The sequence below is a fragment of the Dysidea avara genome, chromosome 9 (genome assembly GCF_963678975.1).
Source record: "Dysidea avara chromosome 9, odDysAvar1.4, whole genome shotgun sequence".
Lineage (NCBI taxonomy): Eukaryota > Metazoa > Porifera > Demospongiae > Dictyoceratida > Dysideidae > Dysidea > Dysidea avara.
This window is the reverse complement of record NC_089280.1, coordinates 34224462-34249126: the sequence shown is the minus strand read 5'-3', so window position 1 is coordinate 34249126 and position 24665 is coordinate 34224462. Positions and strand designations below refer to the sequence as shown.

Genomic DNA, 24665 nt, shown 5'->3' with positions numbered 1-24665 from the left:
CACTTTATACACTCACTGGTAGTATCAATGATAACTCCTATTGCACTATCTCTACCACCTGCTGTTATTGCTGGACCAAGTGATGATGGTACACTTAACATCAAATTAAATGTTTCATTTCTTCCTTCTGCTAACATATCATCCACTACTGGTATACTAACATTACTAGTTGTCATCCCACTACCAAATATAGCAGTTAGTGTAGTATTGTTAAAGTCAACACCACCTGTTAGTCAAATACTCTTCAATCAACACATTATCATACACACCATTACCTTCAGCAGACTGCTCTAATAGAGTAACAGTGACATCAAATGGTCTACTGGATGTTCCTCCAACTAGTTCCAATGTTACCAGTACAGATCCTGTATCTTCTGAACCAGTGTATTGTGAATGTGTGAACTCCACTGTTATACCTAAGGATTACAATGGTTTACATGGAGTCTTTCCCGAAGCTATTCTTACGGGTAGAGTCCACTATTATTCCAGTTGCACTATTAACAGAACCAGCTACTATTCCAGGACCAAGTGATGATAATCTCATACTAAACATCTCATCTCCCTCAACAATACTATCACTCATCACTGGTACTCTCACTGTAGTAGTAGTGGCTCCAGCAGGAAATGTTGCAGTGAAAAGAGCAGAGTTGAAATCAGTTCCTTCTGCAAGTTTGTAAATACATAATGTGGTACACTAATGATGTAGCTGACCAGTTGCATTTATTTCTGTCAGACTGATAGTTATTGCAATGTTTTTATCAGCAGTTCCTCCTGACATTTCCACACCTACCAGCACTTCACCAGATGATTCTGATCCATCAAAATGCATTGATGTGAACTCAACCATTAGTGCTGCAAATACATATTAAATATGGTTAATATATCCCATCATTGTGTGGCTATCTATACAAAACAGCCACGTTGAAAAAGGGTGTAGCTCCAAATATTATACCAAGTTGTATGGCATGATAATGCTGTCATAAAACGTCTATTTACAGTACATTGTGAACATTTCTTGGATGCCATCTTTAATCTTACAATTTTCCTGACCTTTCAACGCTGCATGTTCTTCTGTTTATGCAGTAATGACATTTTTTTTGGATTTGCAAACTCCAAAATTAAGATTTGCTTTTATCCAACCTTTTTCTTCTTTTCTTTATGTATATAACATAAATGAATAAGGATAACATCTGTGCACGTGCATAGTTCAAATATTTAATAGTCTATGTGTATATCTGAAAACCATTTGCTACAATCATGCAACTGTAGTGAATGTTCTATTAGGGTGACTGCACTATTAAACTATCATGCTATAACTTCCATGGCTTTCACTTTGATTGATTTAAAGGAATAGTTCAACAGTTTTGTTTACATAGTAAAGCCATTTAAGGTTATGAAGCAATATTAACAAACAAATGAGGTAATAACAATAAAGTAGGGGTGATGGTTTTTAAAACTTGCTTCAGCACTTGTAATGTTGTTCTGTAAGGATGGTGAGGTAGCGCCTGTCCGTAATTAATGCTACACAATAACTTGTGTCCATGTATGATAGAGTGTTTTGACAAAGTGTTAAGCAGACTTTATCCTGATGTGACCTGTATAGTCATCTGCTGTAGCATTCTGCTTTGTGTTTAGGTATGTTCTCCCTGTTATACAGCATTACAAACAAATAACAGTACAAAAATTGCCACTGTAATCAATCCAGTCACTACAGAAATTAAGGATGAATCTTGTGATAGCCAGCTGCACTGAAGACATCACGCATTACCATGCATGAATCAACACCTATGTGGTAGTGGAGAAAAAAGGAGACACAAAAAAGGACAAAGATAATACATACACTGTAGCTATTGTGGTAAACGAAAAGGCACATCTCCGACTGAATGTTGAACAGTGAAGAAGCAAGCCTGTAGCCTAACCTTGGTCAAGTTATGCTTGGATGGAGAAATCAGTCAGCAGAAAATTCAGTTAAATAAAAAATAATATTCCACAGAAACTTGTTAAGGTGGCGCTGAACCGATTAAGTCCAGCCGCACAAAACAATTTGTTTCAACCCACGCGCTTAATGAACTATTTTAGGTGGCCCAAAACTTCGCTAGTATACAACTTAATCTACGCCTTAAAAGCTGTTGTGATAGCCTGTGATACTTTAGTTTAGCTTACAAAGTTTCATGAAATAACACGCCTTCATTTTTCGCCTATAAGACTCCCATGTTTTAACCCGATTTTTTAAATAACTTGGCCAATGAACAACGTAGCGCTAAGCCACTTCGGTTCCAACCATTTCTCACCTTGTAGAACAATTCTACGCTTTCCTTTTCACTGATAACAACACGGAAAGTAGTGAAAACGCACACCCGTGGGCTACAACATTGGCTAACAACTCCATCAAACTCGAATCGCGGAAATTCGAAGCGTACTATTGTAGAGTATCGCTTACCCAATGCCTATACCAAATTTTGATGGTCTGTGGTGCATAATTTTGAAGTTATTTAGCGAGAAAGGAGACGGTGTGGCTAATCAGGGTGCGGTCCGTATAACAGTAACCACGCGATGGCAGCTGGTGCCGTTCTCCAGTGAATTAACCAGAGTTGTGACAAGCTAATAGTTTTAAAGCGTGAATAACATTAGTTGTATCAACAAAAGTAGCTGGTAGGTCTGACAGAGCTTGTTCTGTTAGTCAACTGAGGCGCTTCGCTGTGGTCTATGAATTTCCGCGTTTGTTCGCGCATTACCACAAACATGCTGTACAATTAACTTTGTGCGGCTGCCCTTAATTGGTTCAGCGCCACCTTAAAAGGGTTTTGGATCACTCTGGAAGCATTTTGACTTGACTGTACGTCAAGAAGGAAAAATTAGGCTAGTTTTAATGGCCAGAAAAGCCCAAACCTTCATGATCCCTACTATATCAAACGGTATGGTCGTACCATTTAAGTAGGGATCATGGTGAATGTTTCACGTGCTTCCCAAAATTCCGCCTTTAAAATCATCCTACAGATATTTTACGCAGCGAAAATCACCTTTATGGAATAGTACTAGTCTATATAATACATTAAATACAACAAAACACTTACAGGTGGCCAGATATAAAATTTTAAAAAATTGCCAAAACTCCGATTTTAGTCTCACTGCCTCACTGCCTCACTGCCTCACTACAGTCGCAAGCCTAGAGCCCAAATGAAGCAGCACACGGTCACCATTTTACGCCACAACAACAAACTCACCAGTGGGATATGTATTTTATGTTGTTTGAACTTGTGAATTAGACAGAAAATAAGCTCCCGCCGTAATACGATGTGCACGTGCAGTAGGTTGGCATGTGAGATATCGTTATTTATAGTGCAAATGTGTGAACATGTGTAATTCTAGGCTGTCAGGCACAAATGTGATGGTTACTATTCGAGCTACCATTTCCCTTACGGACTTACCGATGATGGAGAAGTGCTTTTAAATGCAGCGCAGTTGCTTAAGCAGTCCCAGGAGGCGAACCGGTCAACGCGACAGAACTGAGCTGCTGGACAGGAGAAGACTGCCACAGAGCGCAGCTGATCACAAAAAGAATAAAGTGGGCATTCAAATACCGAAGGAGCGAAGAGTACCCCCTCCATACTGATGTCATTATCAATGGCATGGCATTGTCTGGAACGTCATCTGAAAGCACCTTGGCACATTGGGCCAGAGGTCCCTCTTCTAGAAATGAGCTCCAAGGAACCGACAGCTGTACAGGGCTCCAAAGCCTTATGCCTGGCACAATGAGCTCGTTGCTAAGATTAACGCGAAGTGTATGGAGTCTTGAGGAGGAATTTAAGCCACTGGAACAAAGTTACTGCCTCCACCCATCTGCATCAAGTGTAACTTACCAAAGTTTAAATCCCACTTGCTGGGTCCCCGTTGCAAGTGTGTGCAAAAGGAGTAATCCAAAAGAATACTGACCCAACAAGATAAGTAGACCATGTCATGTGCAGCATGTGTCACAGGATGTCTATACTTTGTGCTGTGATGTTAGTGTTGATTGTGTCTCATAAGTGTTTACCATGTAGTTGCGGTTTGCTATGCTGTGACTGTAGTCTGCCACCCAGTGGTGTTAACTGTAACTAAATAGTATAGCGGCACAATCAAAAAATTGTGCACTTTTTCATAAAGTCATGAAACTTTCCACATAAATAGTAGTCCTCAATACATCTAATTTTAGATATAGTGCCATCGCTGATTTGATCTTTGGTGACCTTTATGACCATTTTTGTACAGAAAATTGATCATTTTTGTCTTTAACTCCCTGAGGCAGTAATTAACTTGCTAAAACATGGTACCAAACAAAAGATCATGCTGATAGAAACAACTTGGTTTTTATTTGAAGTCAATAGGTGATTTCGTTACTAAGTTATGATCATTATTATTAGCTGCAAAATTTGATTATATTTACCTGCCCTCGAGGTGTGAATTACCTGTGGGCATATAAATAAGCATAGATTTATCAAATTTTGCAGCTAATAAAAATGATCATAACTTAGTAACGAAATCACCTATTGACTTCAAATAATAACCAAGTTGTTTTCTATCAACAAGATCTTTTGTTTGGTACCGTGTTTTAACAAGTTAATTACTGCCTCAGGGAGTTAAAGACAAAAATGATCAATTTTCTGTACAAAAATGGCCGTAAAGGTCATCAAAGGTCAAATCAATGATGGCACTATATCTAAAAATACATGTATTGAGGAGTACTATTTATGTGGAAAGTTTCATGGTTTTATGAAAAAGTGCACAATATTGCCAATTTTGGGGGCTACGCTGCTATACTAAAAAGGCAGTCAGTCAATTGTGTTGATAAGGCATGGTAACATGATTATATGTTCAATAGTACCAGTGCAAAGCCAACTGGTGCAGTTGACCCAGCCGTCCAGAAGCAATTTTCCAAGCAAGTGAATGAGAAATTTTGTGGGGATGCCATTAACAGTGACTAAAATGTAAACTGGGGCAAGAATTAGCCCATGTCAGTTTCTGGCAGGTGTTTAAGGCCATAATAGAGTGTTGTGTTTCCAAACTTACTCTTTTATCAGTACCCAATACACTAGGGGAACCAGAAATTATAACCATGCAAAAGGCTGTCATCAGCAATAGCTGAGTTATTGAACGATCATTGCAGGCATAGAGTCTCTCGTAAGCACTAATCTGTAGTTCACTATTAGTGTAGGCAAACTCTTAGTGGTGAATGTATGATACCTCAACAAGTACCTTCTGAAAGACAAATTTAAGCACAAAGACCTTTAGGATTCCCATGCACATGATCCAGCTAGGTAACCTTAAGTATGTTTACATTTAATCTCAAATTGGGTACGCAATAATCGGTATGGATATTACCTAGGTTTCCTCTGGGCAAGGAAAATTATTAGTGTTATTGTGTGTTCTGTCTCCTTACTTTTGACTTAGCTACAACCTGTTACTTATTTACTAAGTTATTGTGACCACCAGTAAGAAGCCTTGTCTTAAGAATAGAGGTCTATTTAGACAGTGGTATTGGGTTAGTTTGTGTGAAGAAAACGAGTTTAGTAGTACAAAAGGATTTGGCCCAGAGTGCCTTTGGAGATTTAGATTCACAGTGGGGACCCCATACTATTAACAAGTTTGCCAGCTATACAACAGATAATGTGCGTTAATGCTCGATTTTAGAACCCGGGTCTGAGGGCATAGTATACCTTTACTGGCCATTTGGACTTATGGGTTGGCCCCCTGTTGTATTTAATCCTCCAGGCTATTTTATGCTCATAGCTGTAGAGCCCAAGGAACTCTAAGGATAATAGAGTGGCCATCAGCCCAGTTCTGGCACATCTTATTTTCCCATGGTGAGCCTTCTATATACTTGTTGTAAGGGTGCTGACCCTGACAGAATTCCAGGTTGGATATAGGTTTAAGTTTGTTTAAAGGAGCATCTAATATGCTGGCTATTAGAATTCCTCTCACTGTGGTTCATGCATGATGTAATAGAATTGTATACAGATGTAAGGACTGTCAGAGTTGATATTTGTTCTTTAACTTAATTCTATTAACTACAGCCTGTGAGGTGGGTACATGGTATTACCAAATTGTTCAAGTAAGCATAGCAGGACAGGTAACAATATTGTCAGGTACAGCCAATGTCCTGGTGTTTAGCTGGTAATAGTGCAGCTCATGAGGTGGTGTATTGTTAGTACATCATATGAGCTGGTGCAATTACCCGTACAGTGTAACACTATTGTCAAGTGCAGCCTGTGTGCTGGTGTATTAGTTAGTATAGTGAAACAGTATTGTCAAGTGCAGCCTGTGTGCTGGTGTATTAGCTAGTATAGTGTCAAGTGCAGCCTGTGTGCTGGTGTATTAGCTAGTGTAGTGTAACACTATTGTAAAGTGCAGCCTGTGTGCTGGTGTATTAGTTAGTATAGTGAAACAGTATTGTCAAGAGCAGCCTGTGTGCTGGTGTATTTGCTAGTATAGTGTCAAGTGCAGCCTGTGTGCTGGTGTATTAGCTAGTGTAGTGTAACACTATTGTAAAGTGCAGCCTGTGTGCTGGTGTATTAGTTAGTATAGTGAAACAGTATTGTCAAGAGCAGCCTGTGTGCTGGTGTATTTGCTAGTATAGTGTCAAGTGCAGCCTGTGTGCTGGTGTATTAGCTAGTACAGTGTAATAGTATTGTTAAGTGGAGTCCACGAGCTTGTGTAAAGTTAATACAGTGTAACAGTACTTTCTGTCAACTACAGCCTGTAACATTGTGGTTAATTTGTCATGTTAGGATGCTTCAGTGTTACTATTGATGACATTGATTTTTTGCTAGTGGGACCATCCTATCCAGGAGCACTAGGATTACTCATCCTGTGAGAAGCTGGGGAGTCTGAACAGTCACTGGAGAGATCTGAGCTGCATAACCAGCAGGACAACGAGCTATAGCTCAGGCTGGTATTCACTCGTCCGTCACTAGAAACATCACCCTGTGTCTATATTTACAGGCAATTTTGGCCTGACACACCTCTCTTTGGTGACCCTAGGTTGTTGTAAATTTATTAAAATAGTAGCCGTGCCTGCAGCTGCACGCCTTCTAGGTTGTTTTAAATTTATTAAAATAGTATCCATGCCTGCAGCTGCACACCTATATCAGTGTTGTAGTGTGGGCTAATGGGAATATGAGGAGAGGTGCCTTTTGGGGTTCCGACGAGTGTACGCCCTGTGCGCCTTGTCTTTCCTTTTATCTTCAATCAGGTTGGTTGTCTTCTTCTTCAAGCATCGAAACCATACTGAGGCATTAATTTTCCATATCAACACTTTTCTGTAGACACCACAAAATTATTTCAGAAAGTGCTTATGCTGCTGAAAGAGGGCACTTATAATTTCAAGTGTTGCAGGTGAAACATTAAGGCTGCTGAGTTGTCACTTCGACTTTTGTAAATGCCTGGGGAAGAGATTTGAGATGGACTGATACTCGACGGCTTGTTCCTCTGAACACACTGACTCAGCCACTCAGTGCCGGACGGTGAGATTAGCGAGTGATTCATGTGATTGGATAGTACTCGAGTGGAAATTGTATTACCTCATCCTGTTAGTCGAGACTAAGCTCCAAACAACTGAAAGGGCCTGTTCATTCGAACAACCACCGGCCAGGGTGAATAGAACCGGGCCTCGAATAGAATGCGGACCATCGTACTGAGACAGGTCATAGATATGAGCGTCACTGCTACTATGATCAAAGGTAAGCTATGCATGCTACTGTGGGCCTATATGTTTCCAATTTTGGCACAGTACGTACTTTAATAAGCTGTAACTAGCTAGCTGTGCTACAACAAAAAACTAAACAAACTAGTATTTTTAAAAATTGTTAATTTAAAAATGAAGTAAGGATCTATGCAATAAAAAGTAGTGAAACAAGAGATGAATGATGGTATTACAGCATAGCTCGATGGGAAAGTCCCTACTTTGGGATATTAGCTACAATTTTGCTCAATGCCAAAGTAAGGACTTTCCCACCGAGCTATGCTGTAATACCATCATTCATCTCTTGTTTCACTACTTATATTGCATAGATCCCTACTTCATTTTTAAATTAACAATTTTTAAAAATACTATAGTACTATATAATAACCAAGCTTAAATCCTTTATATTCATTTGGCTTTACTGTAAAAGCATGCAATTTCACTGGCAGTAAAATCATAACAAATCTTAAATGGCTTATACTGTTGCACTATCCCTTTAGACCACCAAAAGACAATTCTATGATGGTTACTTTATCTACAGGCCAGCCAATTCCTTAAATATTAATGGGTCACTACTTTTGTAGTCAACCTTGAATGCTCTCATTGCTTTATGCTCATCTATGCTCTATCATTGTTATTCTCTACCACAAATCCATCCTGGAGTTCTAAAAGGTGCAATGCATTACTTCTGATTCTTTAAGTGATGTTTACTATACAGATTTTCAGCATAGTCATCTTGGTTACTTTAATATCCCAGTTCACAATACTACCCAGCCTTCACACTTATCTTCCTCTTCTTGTGCTGGGGTGACAGTGGCTGCTGCAGCTGAGAAATTGGCCAAAGATGAGAGACATCTTTGAGGGAGCAGAGTGTGATTTCATTTCACTTGATTGCTTATTCGCCCACTTGACATGTTGAAAGACCTTTTAATATATGATATCCTTTTTCTTCTCTTTGAGTTCTTCATTCCATTGTTCACCATATCATGGTTGAAACTGGGTCAGCATCACTAACTCAGATGACTCTCACTGATTCAGATATGTATATAGCAATCTGAGTCAGACTTGGGAGTTTAGAGGTATGCACTAATACATACATTTCAAGCACTACTAATGTGCTCTATACAATAACAAAAAGTCTTTGTAAAAGCAAAAACTAGACCTGAGCGATAGTGGCGATTAATCGATTATCACGACAGTGATTAGCAATCGCGATAACGATAGTATACAATTGCGCTACCACAATATTATGCACATGCGTAATTAATTGGTAAAAATGGACAACGAATGTGAAAGTGGCGAGAGTTGCGTTGAAATTCTTAGTGAAAGTGCAGAAGAAGACTACAGCGCGGACAACGAATTGAATGAAGATAACCCAACATGACAGTTTTTACTATTGGAAGGTTCCAGGAGTAAAGTTTGGGAACACTTTGGTTTTCCAGCATGTGACGGAAAGTATTGCGAGCTTGACAAGAAGAAATGCAAGGTAGCTATAGTCTACTGCATAGTTTGTAAAAATGGTTACAAATACTGTGGAAACACCACAAACATGTGATTCCACCTGAAAGAACACCACCCATTGTTGTTTCAATCACTTCAGAACGACGATGGCAGCAGTAGTACTAGCAGTAGTTCTGCTTCCACCAACGTACCCCCCTGGACAGTAGAGGATACCAGAGTTGTTCCATCAACAAGAACCGTTTTCATGCAATTCAAGCAAGTGGATCAAGCTCACAGAGTCACTTTGTTATTTTCTGGCTAAAGATACCCAACCATTTGATACAGTGAATGGTGCTGGATTTCAGAAGTTTGTGCACGACCTGGAACCTAGGTACAAGCCTCCTGACAGGAAAACTATATCTACTTCCTACATGCCTCAAATTTACATTAGTAATAGGCAAGCTATTCATACAGAGCTTCAGAACTCATGCAAAAAATTTTCTTTTACCACTGATATGTGGTCATCAAGGGCCACGCATTCGTATATTAACTTCACTATATTAACGAACAGTATCAGCTAAAACATTACTTACTGGAAACCAAAGAATTTACGGAAGCACACACTGGTGATAATATTGCTGAAGAAGTGCATTGTGTTATGAGTGAGTGGGAACTAGAAACAATAGATCTGATTGCAGCAACAACTGACAATGCTTTCAATATAAAAGCTGCATTGCAGCATTTGGAGTGTCTTCACATGCCATGTTTCCGCCATGTGTTTAACTTAGCTGTAGAAAAGGCCATGGCAGTACCAGGAGTTTCTTGAGCTCTTTCTCGCTGTCGTCAGCTAACTAGTCACTTTTATCGATCAACTAATGCATTTTATGTTATTGAGAGAAAGCAAATTGATCTACACAGTCCCAAGCATAATCTAACACATGATGTTGTTACGAGGTGGAATTCTTTATATTACATGGTAGAGAGAGTTGTTGAATTACAGCAACCTATTTGTGCTGCATTGTTGGAGTTAAAAAGAGGCAACTTATTGCCTAGTGACACTGAGTTTGCTGCAATGTCAGATAATCTATCTGTAATGAAACCTATTGTCAAGATTACTGAAGCGTTAGGTGGGGAAAAATGGGTTACAATTACAATGATACGACCTTTGTTACAAAAGCTACTTAATGTTGACCTGAGAGGTTCATCTACTGACACAAACTTACAAAAATCTATGAAAAAGGCAATGTTTGATAATTTGTCAGGTCGCTATACTGGCCAAATTCTAAAACATATAACCAAGGCTTGCTTTCTAGACCCTAGATTGAAATTACCTGCATTTTTGACAGATATGGAAAAAGATGAATTGATTAGTGATTAGAAAGCAGAACTTGAGCTACCGGACCAGCAAAGTACAGTATCAAGTTATTCAAATGCCTCCAGTTCATCATGGACTACACGATTGCCAAAAGGAGAAATTTGTTACTGTCCTTAGTAAGTGACATAGTACAACCTGATAATGCTGACTCTTAACAATCCTTCACCAGAAGCTTCACAAGCCACTGTTTCTGAAAAAATAGATCTGGAGATTATTTGCTATCGTTCTGAACCACCAGCTATACTAGATTACAAAAATGCAAGTACATTACTAAACTGGTGGAAGCAAAACTGTTTTAGATATTTTTGGTAAAACTGGTGTGCAAGTACTTGTCAGTACCAGCAACATCTGCGCCATCAGAAAGAGCTTTTAGTTGTGCTGGTCATATTGTTAATAACCAACAAGCTTGCCAGAATGTTAACATGTTAGTATTCTTGGCAGAAAACCTGTAAAACGAATATACAAGTGATGAAACAATTGTTATCATTATTAAATACATGTGTTTTCTTGAACTATGGTACTTTTTAGAAATGTTATTAACTGGTCATCTGAGGTTGTTAATTGCCTTTGGTAATATCGCGATAGTATCGTTATCGTGATATAAAAGTTACTATCTATCATGATTGTGATAGTTGTACTATCGCTCAGCTCTAGCAAAAACTACAGCAAATGTGTATAGATTCAAGCAATATAGTAACCAAATACCACAGGCAACATTATTTATCAGTATTTTTGTATGCACAAACTGGGAGTGCTCCAGCTGGATGACGAGTTGAAAATGTAGAGCAGATAAAATTTTAGACTACTTTTCAAGCATCATTAACCAGGGTAACCCCCATATTAGTTGATGCTGATCGTATATCACTTTTTAAATGTGCTTTAAAGCAGTTGTATTGTTACTTGTTTTTTGTCTTGTTCTTGTACTCTTTGTTTTGCTGCTCAGCTTGTACTTGTGTTGTTTTATTGTTGTATAGAGCTAGCTAATATTGTATGTTTTTGTAGGGCACTACTGAAAAACAGTTCTTAGAGCTGATGCAGTTGCACTACCATTAAATCATTATACGTAGAGTCCACAGTTGACCAAGTCAAACTTGCTTTTGTACATTAACCCTTAAACCCGCAGCTGTTTTATAAAACGCAAGCACTGAAAACACATAATCCAGCAAACTGGATCGCATACATGCCTTGTAAAACTAAACACTATAACACAAAAACTGTTAAACATCAATTCATTGTGGATACAACCATAGATACAAAGAAGCACAGCAAAAACAACAAATTTCACTGCTTTCCATCTTGTACGTAAACACTTATTACAACGGGTAATAAATTTGTGTGAAGAATTTAATGCTGCAAATTTGTCACCTCACGAGATTAAGTGTTGCATGATTTTATATTTACAAGTAAATTTGTCTGCGAGAAAACCCCGCTATACGGTATATGGCTATTGGTTGCTACCAACAAGACTTTTGTTGTTTTCACACCATAAAGCCTAAATAAATAAATAAATATAAATGTTTACCCCTCTAGTTTTACACCCCAATAGAGCGGTTGCATGTGACGTCACAGGTGTGGAATTCAACTGACGTCATGGGTGTGGTGTTCAACTAAAACACGAGGTAGAAACATGTGGCACCAAATGCTGGCATGTTTCATTGTCCTGCTATTGTAGAGTATTTAGAATATACTTGGTATTCCAGAATTTCAACAGTTTCTCTTGTTTTCTTCTTGAGAAATTTAGGTAATCTTTATTAGATCTGAGATTCTCTTTAGTAGGTCCTAATTGACATTCTGTTTGTTGCAGTTTTAGGGTAAGGTCATCTTTGCATTCATATACAACAATCAAGCACAGCGACCATGGTACAATGACCATGGCTAGCTGCTCTTATAGCAATGGAACACAATAACCACACCCTTAATAACTGGATATTTCATCATTGTAGACCTATTCTTTGTGGTGGTGCTTATCAATTAGAGATTATAAGCACCCCTTGGAAAGGGTATGGTGAAATGTCTATACCTTTATTATTTTTTGTCTGAGAAATTGCCAACTCTGGCAACTGATAATTGGTGTTAATAACTACACAAGATCACACAGCCATATTGATGATGCTTACCCTTTAATCATTACCTCTTGTAAAATCTTGTATAGTTATTAAACATCAATTTTCATTTGCCAGAGTTGGTGATTTCTCGGACAAAAAGGTATCAAGACACATGGTGGTGTGTTGTGCGGCCCAAGAAGCCGGTGCGCAACACCCGTGAGTATATTGACAGGAAAAACGAAACTGCAATTTTTGCACCTCCGTTGCTCTGTGCTGCCTTGACAAAACAAGACGATATTTTGCTGTGGACATGCCTGCCAACTTCAGTACTCCACATACAAAATTTTAGCGAAATCGCTTCAAGTGTTCCTGAGATATGCGATTTCAAAAATTGGCTTAGTTTCTTCATTTTTTCTTCCTCTCTTTGCACACTTACAAAAACTGCTATAAAACGTGGATGACATATCCGATTGCCTTGAAATTAAAGGGGGGGGGGGGGGGGGGGGGGGGGTATAAAGGCGTATCTTGGTACCAACTTTGGCTGGAATACGATAAACAGGTAAAGAGTTATTAGCAATTATTCACGAAAAATAACACCGATATGTTGTCATGCCTACAGGGTAAACCGTGTATGGGAAGAAGCTGAAAATCGGAGGGTGAATAGGTTAACTATTGAACCTCAAACCTTTTGTGGTTTTAAAGAAACCGAGCTAAAAACCAGGAAGATAACCAACAGTGTGTAACAATTATGCAATCGAGATTAGCTAATAAAAAACTACTACTTGCCACGCCTACCAGAAAAACCGCTTAGGGTAATGCTTTGAAAATCGCTGTACAGATGGAGTAATCATCTTAGAAAGGCTCTTCAATAGTGTAGAAGAATCAGACTTAAAGCCACGATTATAACACGAAATCCAACTTGGTGTAGCAAGTGCGAGATCGAGATACTTTAATAGAGCAGTCATCGTAATAGAGCAGTCACCCTGAAGAGAATTCAAGAGATCAGATAGAAACAAGTAACCTGTATAGAGATCAGCTACAATCAAATCACCTTGTAGAGAGTTCAGCTACAAACAATTCACCCTGTTGAGAGATCAGCTAGAAGAAGTTACCTTGTAGGGAGTTCAACTATGGAAAGAGATAGTTCAGCTAGAAGAAGTCACCTTGTAGAGAGTTCAGCTACAAAGAAATCACCATGTAGAGAGTTCAGCTACGAACAAATCACCCTGTTACAGATCAGCTTGAAGAAGTTACCTTGTAGAGAGTTCAGCTACAAAGAAACCATCATGTAGAGAGTTCAGCTGCAAACAAATCACCTGTAGAGAGTTCAGCTATAAACAAATCACCCTGTACAGAGATCAGTTAGAAGAAGTTACCTTGTAGAGAGTTCAGCTACAAACAAATCACCCTGTAGAAAAGATTAGCTAGAAGAAATCACCTTGTAGAGAGTTCAGTTACAAAGAAACCACCATGTAGAGAGTTCAGCTACCAAAAGATCATCCTGTAGAGAGTTCAGCTAGAAGAAGTCACCTTGTAGAGAGTTCAGCTACAAAGAAACCACCATGTGGAGAGTTCAGCTGCAAACAAATCACCCTGTAAAGAATTCAGCTACAAACAAATCACTGTGTAGAGAGTTCAGCTAGAAGAAGTCACCTTGTAGAGACTTCAGTTACAAATAAACCACCATGTAGAGAGTTCAACTGCAAACAAATCACCCTGTAGAGAGTTCAGCTAGAAACAATTCACCCTGTAGAGAGATCAGCTAGAAACAAGTGATCCTATAGACAGATCAGCTAGAAGAAGTTACCTTGTAGAGAGTTCAGCTGCAAACAAATCACCCTGTAAAGAATTCAGCTACACACAAATCACCGTGTAGAGAGTTCAGCTAGAAGAAGTCACCTTGTAGAGACTTCAGTTACAAATAAACCACCATATAGAGAGTTCAGCTGCAAACAAATCACCCTGTAGAGAGTTCAGCTAGAAACAATTCACCCTATAGAGAGATCAGCTAGAAACAAGTGATCCTGTAGACAGATCGGCTAGAAGAAGTTACCTTGTAGAGAGTTCAGCTGCAAACAAATCACCATGTAGAGAGTTCAGCTACAAAGAAACCATCACGTACAGAGTTCAGCTGCAAAAAATTACCTGTAGAGAGTTCAGCTACAAATAGTTCACCCTGCATAGAGTTCAGCTACAAAGAATCCATCATGTAGTAGGTTCAGCTATAAACAAGTCACTCTGTAGAAAGATCAGCTAGAAGAAGTTACCTTGTAAAGAGTTCATCTACAAAGAAACCATCATATACAGAGTTCAGCTGGAAACAAATCACCTTGTACAAGGTAACTTCAGGGTGATCTGTTCGTAGCTGAACAGATCACCCTGTAGAGTTCAGCTAGAAACAAGTCATCCTGTAGAGATACCAGCTAGAAGAAGTCACTTTGTATGTAGAGAGTTCAGCTACTAAAAACCACCCTGCGCATAGTACAGCTACAAACAAGTTACTCTGTAGAGAGAAGAAGCTACCTTGTAGAAAGTTCAGCTACAAAGAAACTATCATGTAGAGAGTTCAGCTGCAAACAAATCACCCTGTAGAGAGTTCAGCTCTACGAACATACCATCCTGTAGAGAGATCAGCTAGAAGAAGTCACCTTGTAGAGAGTTCAGCTACAAAGAAAGCACCATGCAGAGAGTTCAGCTGCAAACAAATCACCCTGTAGAGAGTTCAGCTCTACGAACATACCATCCTGTAGAGAGATCAGCTAGAAGAAGTCACCTTGTAGAGAGTTCAGCTACAAAGAAAGCACCATGCAGAGAGTTCAGCTGCAAACAAATCACCCTGTAGAAAATTCAGCTACAAATCGCCCTGTAGAAAGATCAGCTAGAAGAAGTTACCTTGTAGAGAGTTCAGCTACAAAGAAACCATTCTGTAAAGAGCTCAACTGCAGACAAATCACCTGTACAGAATTCAGCTACAAACAAATCACCCTGTAGAGAGATCAACTAGAATAAGTTACCATGTAGATAGTTCAGCTACAAACAAATCACCCTGTAGAGGGATCAGCTAGAAGAAGTTACTTTGTAGATAGTTCAGCTACAAACAATTCACCCTGTAGAGAGATCAGCTAGAAGAAGTCACCTTGTAGAGTGTTCAGTTACAAAGAAACCACCATGTAGAGAGTTCTGTAATAAATATATGTATTACATATATATGTAATATATAAACCATGGCTACGAGGTGTCTTGCACTTATATACACCCTGACTCCGAAGTCAGAGGAAGTTTACTGTTGACAAACGCCTGAGGAGGAGGGGTGTATATAAGTGCAATACACCGAAGTGAGCCATGGTTCATATGATATATACCATGCTTCTTAATTAATCCACACTATATTACTTACTAACAACCCATATGCACACAAACCAATTTAAAGTATACACTTACACTTAATTTTCCATAGTTTGGCATGGTAGACACACTGGTAGCGTTCCTCTCGCAATTCAGCACACAATGAAGAATTGAATTGATAGTGGACTTAGTAAACACATCTCCGTATATTCCCAGGACTTGTACGTTCATATCAACAAATGTAGGAGCAACGTTACTTGCTGCAACCCATCATCGAAGTCGCGAGGTATGGCTATAAAATGAATCCAGTAGTTGGACTCTTACTGGCTGGGGTGATTGATCGCCTAGCGTGACAAAGGCTATTAGCCTGAGTCATCTGGGTGATTAGTCATGCTAGTGTGGGCATCGTTCGTCTGCCCACGTCGGGCTATCAGCCCGTAATCGTGACACAGTAATGTGTCACGTGACTTCCCAGGTGGGTATATGTTATAGTTATATCCCGTTACAAGGGTGATATCATCCAAGTATACGGGATATAACTATTTTATATCCCAGTGCGCGGTAGTGCGCAGAAGTTTACAGATAGTAAATTAAGTTCCGGTTTAAGTTCCTGTCACTGTGCTCAAGGTTTCGTCCGAATTGTGTGGAGATTCTACTTCGTAGCTACAAGAGAGACCTTGCATACTGCCTACAAAGTGTAGCGAAGGGTGGTGTTATGACGCAGTGGTTCCAGGTACGATTCGCCTTCGTCAGAAGTTGGTATGGTGGTGTCGCGTGGTGTGCAAGAGAAAAAAAAAAGACCAACAAGTGGCTACCGTAGTCCGAGATAGAACGATAAAGCTAGAGGAAGTTAGTTCTTCACCACAGTGACCATTGGGAGCGATTGCTGGAGCGAAATTGTCACAGACTGTTCTTGACATTTGTTAAACTATCGTATTGGTAACTTGTAGTGTTACTGTGTAAAGGATTAACAGTTTTCTTGTAAGATTTAGCTGGTTTTAGTGCTGTATTGGTGTGTTTTGTATCAATATTTCCTTATTTGGCTCTTTGTTCCATTGGTAAAGAATACCATTCGCGGTTATGATGTCACAAACGAGACTGAGTGGCTCCACAACAGGGTGATAAGTTAGTTATCACTGGGTGATAACTAATATATCGTACAGTAGCAGCGCCGCTCTGTCTAGCTGTATGGTAGTTATAACCCAGCGCGGTGCTTTGATACTCCCACGCACTGGGATTTAAATATACTCACCTCAGGTAGGTATATCAAGACACACGGTAGTGTGTCGTGCGGCCCAAGTAGCCGGCGCGCCACACCGTGAGTATATTTACAGGAAGAAAGTAAACACAATTTTCACACCTTTGTAGCTCCGTGATTCCTTATCCTATTAAAACCAAAGTTGCTACAGAAATGCCGGCGAGGTAGGGGAGTCCACATACCAAATTTGAAGAAAATTGCTCCAGCCATTTCCGAGATACGAGCGGCCAAAGTTTGGGTTTTTTTTCTTCGTTTTTTTCTTCTTCTACTTCTTCTTTTCGCACACTTTGCAAAATTCGCAATAAAACACGAATGTGTGCTTGGATCGGGCTGAAATTTGGCACACTTAAAGGGCTCATTAAGGCGAATCTCAGCACCAAGTTTGGTAGGAATCCGATGAACATTCACGGAGGTATGACCGATTATCTGCGTAAAATAAGGTCGAAGGTCTGTCACGCCCACAGGGTAAACCGCTTGAAGGAATGATCTGAAAATTGCTATGTAGATGGAGTAACTATCGTAGGAGTGCCTTTTTGTGGTTTGAAAGGACTCCAGTTAAAGGCCATCGAGATATGACACAAAACCCAACCTGTGTCACAATTACGCGATCGATTTTTATGAATAAAAAACTAATAGTTTTCATGCCTACCAGGCAAACCGCTTAGAGTAGTGAGCTGAAAATCGGTGTGTGGCTGGAATAATTATCATAGAAAGTCCGTGCAGTAGTACAGAAGAATCGGATTACAAACCACTGAGTTATGATTCCAAAGCCAACTACGTGTAGCATATGCGAGATCGAGATACTCTAATAGAACAGTCACCCTAATAAAGCATTCAGCTACGTTTATAACTTACTCCATTATAGAATTATATTACATTGCAAGTTATTCTGTAGGGAGTTCAGCTACATACAGTTAATCTTATAGACAATTCAGCTACAAGCAAGTCACCCTGTAGAGAATTCAGCTACAAATATGTTGCTGTAGAGATTCAGAACATTATAAGTCACACTGAAGAGAATTCAGCGATAAACAAGTCACCTTGTAGAGAGTTCAGCTACAACAAGTCACTCTGTAGAGAATTCAGCTACAAACAAATCACTGCGTAAAGGGTTCAGCTACAAAAAAAGCTACCCAGTAGAAGTTCATCTAGATCAGCTACAAACAAGTCACTTTAAGCAATGTTCAGCTACAAGTAACTCACTCTGTAGAGAGTTCAGCTACAAACAAGTCACTCTGTAGTATAAACAAGTCACCGTGGAGAGAGAGTTCAGCAACCAATCAAAAAACCACCATGTAAAAGAGTTCAGCTATACAAACAAGATATAACTCTATAGAGAGATCAGGTAGAAACTTAACAGATCACACTGTAGAGAGTTCAGCTAGAAACAAGTCATCCAGACTCAGTAGAGAGATCAACTAGAAAACATCACCTTGTAGAGAGTTCAAATCACCCTGCAGATAGTTCAGCTACAAACAAATCACCCTATAGAGAGATCAGCTAGAAGAAGTCACCTTGTAAAGAGTTTAGCTACAAAGAAACTACCATGTAGAGAATTCAGCTATGAACAGATCATCCTGTCGAGAGTTCAGCTAGAAACAAGTCATCCTGTAGAGAGATCAACTAGAAGAAGTTACCTTGTGGAGAGTTCAGCTACAAAGAAACAACCATGTAGAAAGTTCAACTGCAAACAAATCAAACTGTACAGAGTTCAGCTACAAACAAATCACCCTCTACAGAGATCAGCTAGAAACAAGTCACCTTGTAGAGAAATCAACTAGAAGAAGTTACCTTGTAGAGAGTTCAGCTGCAAACAAACCATCATGTAGAGAGTTCAGCTGCAAACAAATCACCTGTAGAGAGTTCAGCTACATACAAATCTCCCTGTAGAGAGATCAGCTAGAAGAAGCTACCTTGTAGAGAGTTCAGCTACAAAGAAACCACCATGTAGAGAGTTCAGCTGCAAACAAATCGAATTGTAGAGAGTTTAGCTACCAACAAATCACCATGTAGAGAGTTCAGCTAGAAACAAGTTATCCTGTAAAGAGATCAGCTAGAAGAGGTTACCTTGTAGAGTGTTCAGTTATGAACAAACCATCATGTAGAAAGTTCAGCTGCAAACGAATCACCCTGCAGAGAGTTCAGCTACGAGAAGATCACCCTATAGAGAGTTCAGCTAGAAGAAGTCACCTTGTAGAGAATTCAGCTGCAAAGAAACCACCATGTAGATAGTTCAGCTGTAAACAAATCATCCTGTAGAGATTTCAGCTACGAACAGATCACCCGGTAGAGTTCAGCTAGAAACAAGTCACCCTGCAGAGAGATCAGCTAGAAACAAGTCATCCTGTAGAGAGACCAGCTAGAACAAGTCACTTTGTATGTAGAAAGTTCAGCTACAAAAAAATCATCCTGTAGAGAGGTCAACTATATACAAACAAATCTCCCTGTAAAGAGATCAGCTAGAAGAAGTTACCTTGTAGAGAGTTCAGCTACAAAGAAATCATCATGTAGAGAGTTAAGGTGCAAACAAATCATCTGTAGAGAGTTCAGCTACAAACAAATCTCTCTGTAGAGAGATCAGCTAGAAGAAGTTACCTTGTAGAGAGTTCAGCTACAAAGAAACCATCATGTAGAGAGTTCAGCTGCAAACGAATCACCCTGCAGAGAGTTCAGCTACGAGAAGATCACCCTATAGAGAGTTCAGCTAGAAGAAGTCACCTTGTAGAGAATTCAGCTGCAAAGAAACCACCATGTAGATAGTTCAGCTGTAAACAAATCATCCTGTAGAGAGTTCAGCTATGAACAGATCACCCGGTAGAGTTCAGCTAGAAACAAGTCACCCTGCAGAGAGATCAGCTAGAAACAAGTCATCCTGTAGAGAGACCAGCAAGAACAAGTCACTTTGTATGTAGAAAGTTCAGCTACAAAAAAAATCACCCTTTAGAGAGGTCAGCTACAAACAAATCTCCCTGTACAGAGATCAGCTAGAAGAAGTTACCTTGTAGAGAGTTCAGCTACAAAGAAACCATCATGTAGAGAGTTCAGCTGCAAACAAATCACCTGTAGAGAGTTCAGCTACAAACAAATCACCCTCTAGAAAGATCAGCTAAAAGAAGTCACCCTGTAGAGAGTTCAGTTATAAAGAAACCACCATGTAGAGAGTTCAGCTACAAACTAGTGACCTTCTAGAGACATCAGTTACCTTGTAGAGAGTTCAGCTACAAAGAAACCATCATGTAGAAAGTTCAGCTGCAAACAAATCACCTGTAGAGAGTTCAGCTACAAACAAATCTCCCTGTAGAAAGGTCAGCTAGAAGAAGTCACCTTGTAGAGAGTTCAGCTACAAAGAACCATCATGTAGAGAGTTCAGCTGCAAACAAATCACCCGTATAGAGTTCAGCTGCAAATAAATCTCCCTGTAGAGAGATCAGCTAGAAGAAGTTTCCTTGTAGAGAGTTCAGCTACAAACAAATCACCCTGTAGAAAGATCAGCTAGAAGAAGTTACCTTGTGGAGAGTTCAGCTACAAAGAAACCATCATGTAGAGAGTTAAGGTGCAAACAAATCACCTGTAGAGAGTTCAGCTACAAACAAATCTCTCTGTAGAGAGATCAGCTAGAAGAAGTTACCTTGTAGAGAGTTCAGCTACAAAGAAACCATCATGTAGAGAGTTCAGCTGCAAACAAATCACCTGTAGAGAGTTCAGCTACAAACAAATCTCCCTGTAGAAAGGTCAGCTAGAAGAAGTCACCTTGTAGAGAGTTCAGCTACAAAGAACCATCATGTAGAGAGTTCAGCTGCAAACAAATCACCCGTATAGAGTTCAGCTACAAATAAATCTCCCTGTAGAGAGATCAGCTAGAAGAAGTTTCCTTGTAGAGAGTTCATCTACAACAAATCACCCTGTAGAAAGATCAGCTAGAAGAAGTTACCTTGTGGAGAGTTCAGCTACAAAGAAACCATCATGTAGAGAGTTCAGCTGCAAACAAATCACCTGTAGAGAGTTCAGTTACAAACAAATCACCCTCTAGAAAGATCAGCTAAAAGAATTCACCCTGTAGAGAGTTCAGTTACAAAGAAACCACCATGTAGAGAGTTCAGCTACAAACTAGTGACCTTGTAGAGACATCAGTTACCTTGTAGAGAGTTCAGCTACAAAAAAAAAATCACCCTGTAGAGAGGTCAGCTATAAACAAATTTCCCTGTAGAAAGATCAGCTAGAAGAAGTTACCTTGTAGAGAGTTCAGCTACAAAGAAACCATCATGTAGAGAGTTCAGCTGCAAACAAATCACCTGTAGAGAGTTCAGCTACAAACAAATCTCCCTGTAGAAAGGTCAGCTAGAAGAAGTCACCTTGTAGAGAGTTCAGCTACAAAGAACCATCATGTAGAGAGTTCAGCTGCAAACAAATCACCCGTATAGAGTTCAGCTACAAATAAATCTCCCTGTAGAGAGATCAGCTAGAAGAAGTTTCCTTGTAGAGAGTTCATCTACAACAAATCACCCTGTAGAAAGATCAGCTAGAAGAAGTTACCTTGTGGAGAGTTCAGCTACAAAGAAACCATCATGTAGAGAGTTCAGCTGCAAACAAATCACCTGTAGAGAGTTCAGTTACAAACAAATCACCCTCTAGAAAGATCAGCTAAAAGAATTCACCCTGTAGAGAGTTCAGTTACAAAGAAACCACCATGTAGAGAGTTCAGCTACAAACTAGTGACCTTGTAGAGACATCAGTTACCTTGTAGAGAGTTCAGCTACAAAAAAAAATCACCCTGTAGAGAGGTCAGCTATAAACAAATTTCCCTGTAGAGAGATCAGCTAGAAGAAGTTACCTTGTAGAGAGTTCAGCTACAAAGAAACCATCATGTAGAGAGTTCAGCTGCAAACAAATCACCTGTAGAGAGTTCAGCTACAAACAAATCTCCCTGTAGAAAGGTCAGCTAGAAGAAGTCACCTTGTAGAGAGTTCAGCTACAAAGAACCATCATGTAGAGAGTTCAGCTGCAAAGAAATCACCTGTAGAGAGTTCAGCTACAAACAAATCTCCCTGTAGAGAGATCAGCTAGAAGAAATTACCTTGTAGAGAGTTCAGTTACAAAGAAACCACCATGTAGAGAGTTCAGCTGCAAAGAAATCACCCTGTAGAAAATTCAGCCACAAACAAATTGCCCTGTACAAAGATCAGTTAGAAGAAGTTACCTTGTAGAGAGTTCAGCTACAAAGAAACCTACTGTAAAGAGCTCAGCTGCAAACAAATCACCTGCACAGAATTCAGCTACAAACAAACCACCCTGTAGAGAGATCAGCTAGAAGAAGTTACTTGTAGATTGATCAGCTACAAACAATGCACCCTGTAGAGAGAGCAGCAAGAGGAAGTCACTTTGTAGAGTGTTCGGTTACAAAGAAACCACCATTGAGAGTTCTGTAATAAATATATGTATTATATATGTATAATTTATACATTTACTGATAAAATCAGAAATATTTAAAGTACATCTGCTTCATCTTTTCTTCTTCCTGTGGAAAAGAAAAAAAGACAGGTTAAAAAGCCCCAAAGCCGACCTATGGCTGGCTTTGGGGTATACAAATACAAAAAGAAGTGAAATCTAATCCAAAACAGCCAGCTGTAAAAAAAGTGTGCGGCCCTCAAAAAGGCTATGGTGAAAAAAGATGTGAAATCCAAGGTGGCGGCCAAGAAATGGCTGTGATGGTAGGTTAATGGTAAAAATTTTAATAACGACAATTCAGGTAAATTTTGTGCCAATTGACCAAGCGGCACCAAATTCACCTGAATTGTCGTTATTAAAATTTTTACCATTAACCTACCATCACAGCCATTTCTTGGCCGCCACCTTGGATTTCACATCTTTTTTCACCATAGCCTTTTTGAGGGCCGCACACTTTTTTTACAGCTGGCTGTTTTGGATTAGATATATATATACTCACCTATGAGGTTGTGGTGTATATGCCCTATATGCAACCAGCGGCGCCTTTGAAGTTTCACGTGATCATGGTATATATATATATATATACCACTTTCACACCTCAGATCAAAGGAAAGCCAGTGCATATATATCACATATTGCACTGGTTCAGAAAAGTTAACGAGATATACGCACTGGAACAGTGCATATATCTCGTTAAACCAGTGCTATTGCACACCTAATAGGAGTGCACACTATATCCAGAAATCATCAGATTTCTTTGATGTTATACTTTATCTCTCTTCTCATATATAGGGAAGCAAGCAAGCTGTGATTGTGGGCTTGAATTTTGCCAAACAAGCTGTGATTGTGGGATTCAATTTTAATAGATCAACAGTAGTTTGTTTTTTTGCTTTTGTAAATGTAGTGATTAAAGTAACATAATTAACACTAGTCTCTTAACATTGCTATATTAGCAAAAACTATTGTTTGATGTATTAAAATTGAATCCCACAATCACAGTGTGTTTGGCAAAATTCAATCCCACAATCACAGCCTACTTGGTTCCCTATATAAGAGAAGGGCATAGCAACTAAACATTTTGCCAATTAGGCAAGTGTGCATGCTAAACTAGAATATATCAAGACACACGGTAGTGTGTCGTGCGGCCCAAGAATCCGGTGCGCAACACCCGTGAGTATATTGACAGGAAGAACGAAAACGTAATTTTCGCACCTCCGTAGCTCTGTGCTGCCTTGATGAAACAAGACGATTTTTGCTGTGGACACTCCCTCCAACTTCAGCACACCACATTCCAAATTTGAGCAAAATCGCTTCTAGCGTTCCCGAGATATGCGACTTCAAAAATTGGCTTAGTTTCTTAGTTTTTTTTTTTTCTTCTTCTTCCTCTTCTTCATTTTTCTTCCTCTTTTTGCACACTTACAAAAAAAACTGCTGTAAAATGCGAACACCATATCCGATTGCCTTGAAATTGGCACACAGAAGGGGGATATAAAGGCGCATCTCGGTACCAACATTGGCTGGAATACGATAAACAGGCAAAGAGTTATGAGCGATTATTCACGAAAAATAACACCAATATGTTGTCACGCCTACAGGGTAAACCGCGTATGGGAAGAAGCTGAAAATTGGTGGGTGAATAGGTTAACTATTGAACCTCAAACCTTTTGTGGTTTGAAAGAAATCGAGCTAAAAACCAGGAAGATACAACGAAAAAATCAACAGTGTGTAACAGTTACGCAATCGAGATTAGCTAATAAAAAACGACTGCTTGCCACGCCTACCAGATAAACTTCCTGGGGTAATGCTTTGAAACTCGCTGTACAGATGGAGTAATCATCTTAGAAAGGCTCTTCAATGGTGTACAAGAATCAGACTTAAAGCCACGAGTTATAACACGAAATCCAACTTAGTGCAGCAAGTGCGAGATCGAGATACTCTAATAGAGTAGTCACCCTGAAAAGAATTCAAGAGATCAGCTAGAAACAAGTAACCTGTATAGAGATCAGCTACAAACATATCACCCTGTAGAGAGATCAGCTA

General features: G+C 39.4%; 1 protein-coding gene across 2 annotated transcripts in view; it reads right to left on the bottom strand.

Moving 5' to 3' along the window:
- The window catches only part of LOC136265542 (uncharacterized), a 139081-nt gene that overhangs the window by 49681 nt on the left and 64735 nt on the right, over window positions 1-24665 (bottom strand). For both annotated transcript variants that reach the window (XM_066060415.1, XM_066060416.1), the window contains exons 20-23: window positions 712-852; window positions 466-663; window positions 276-416; window positions 17-226 (exon numbers count right to left, since the gene is read on the bottom strand). In XM_066060415.1, the coding sequence (XP_065916487.1) occupies window positions 17-226; window positions 276-416; window positions 466-663; window positions 712-852 (690 nt within the window). The remainder of the gene's footprint in view (window positions 1-16; window positions 227-275; window positions 417-465; window positions 664-711; window positions 853-24665) is intronic.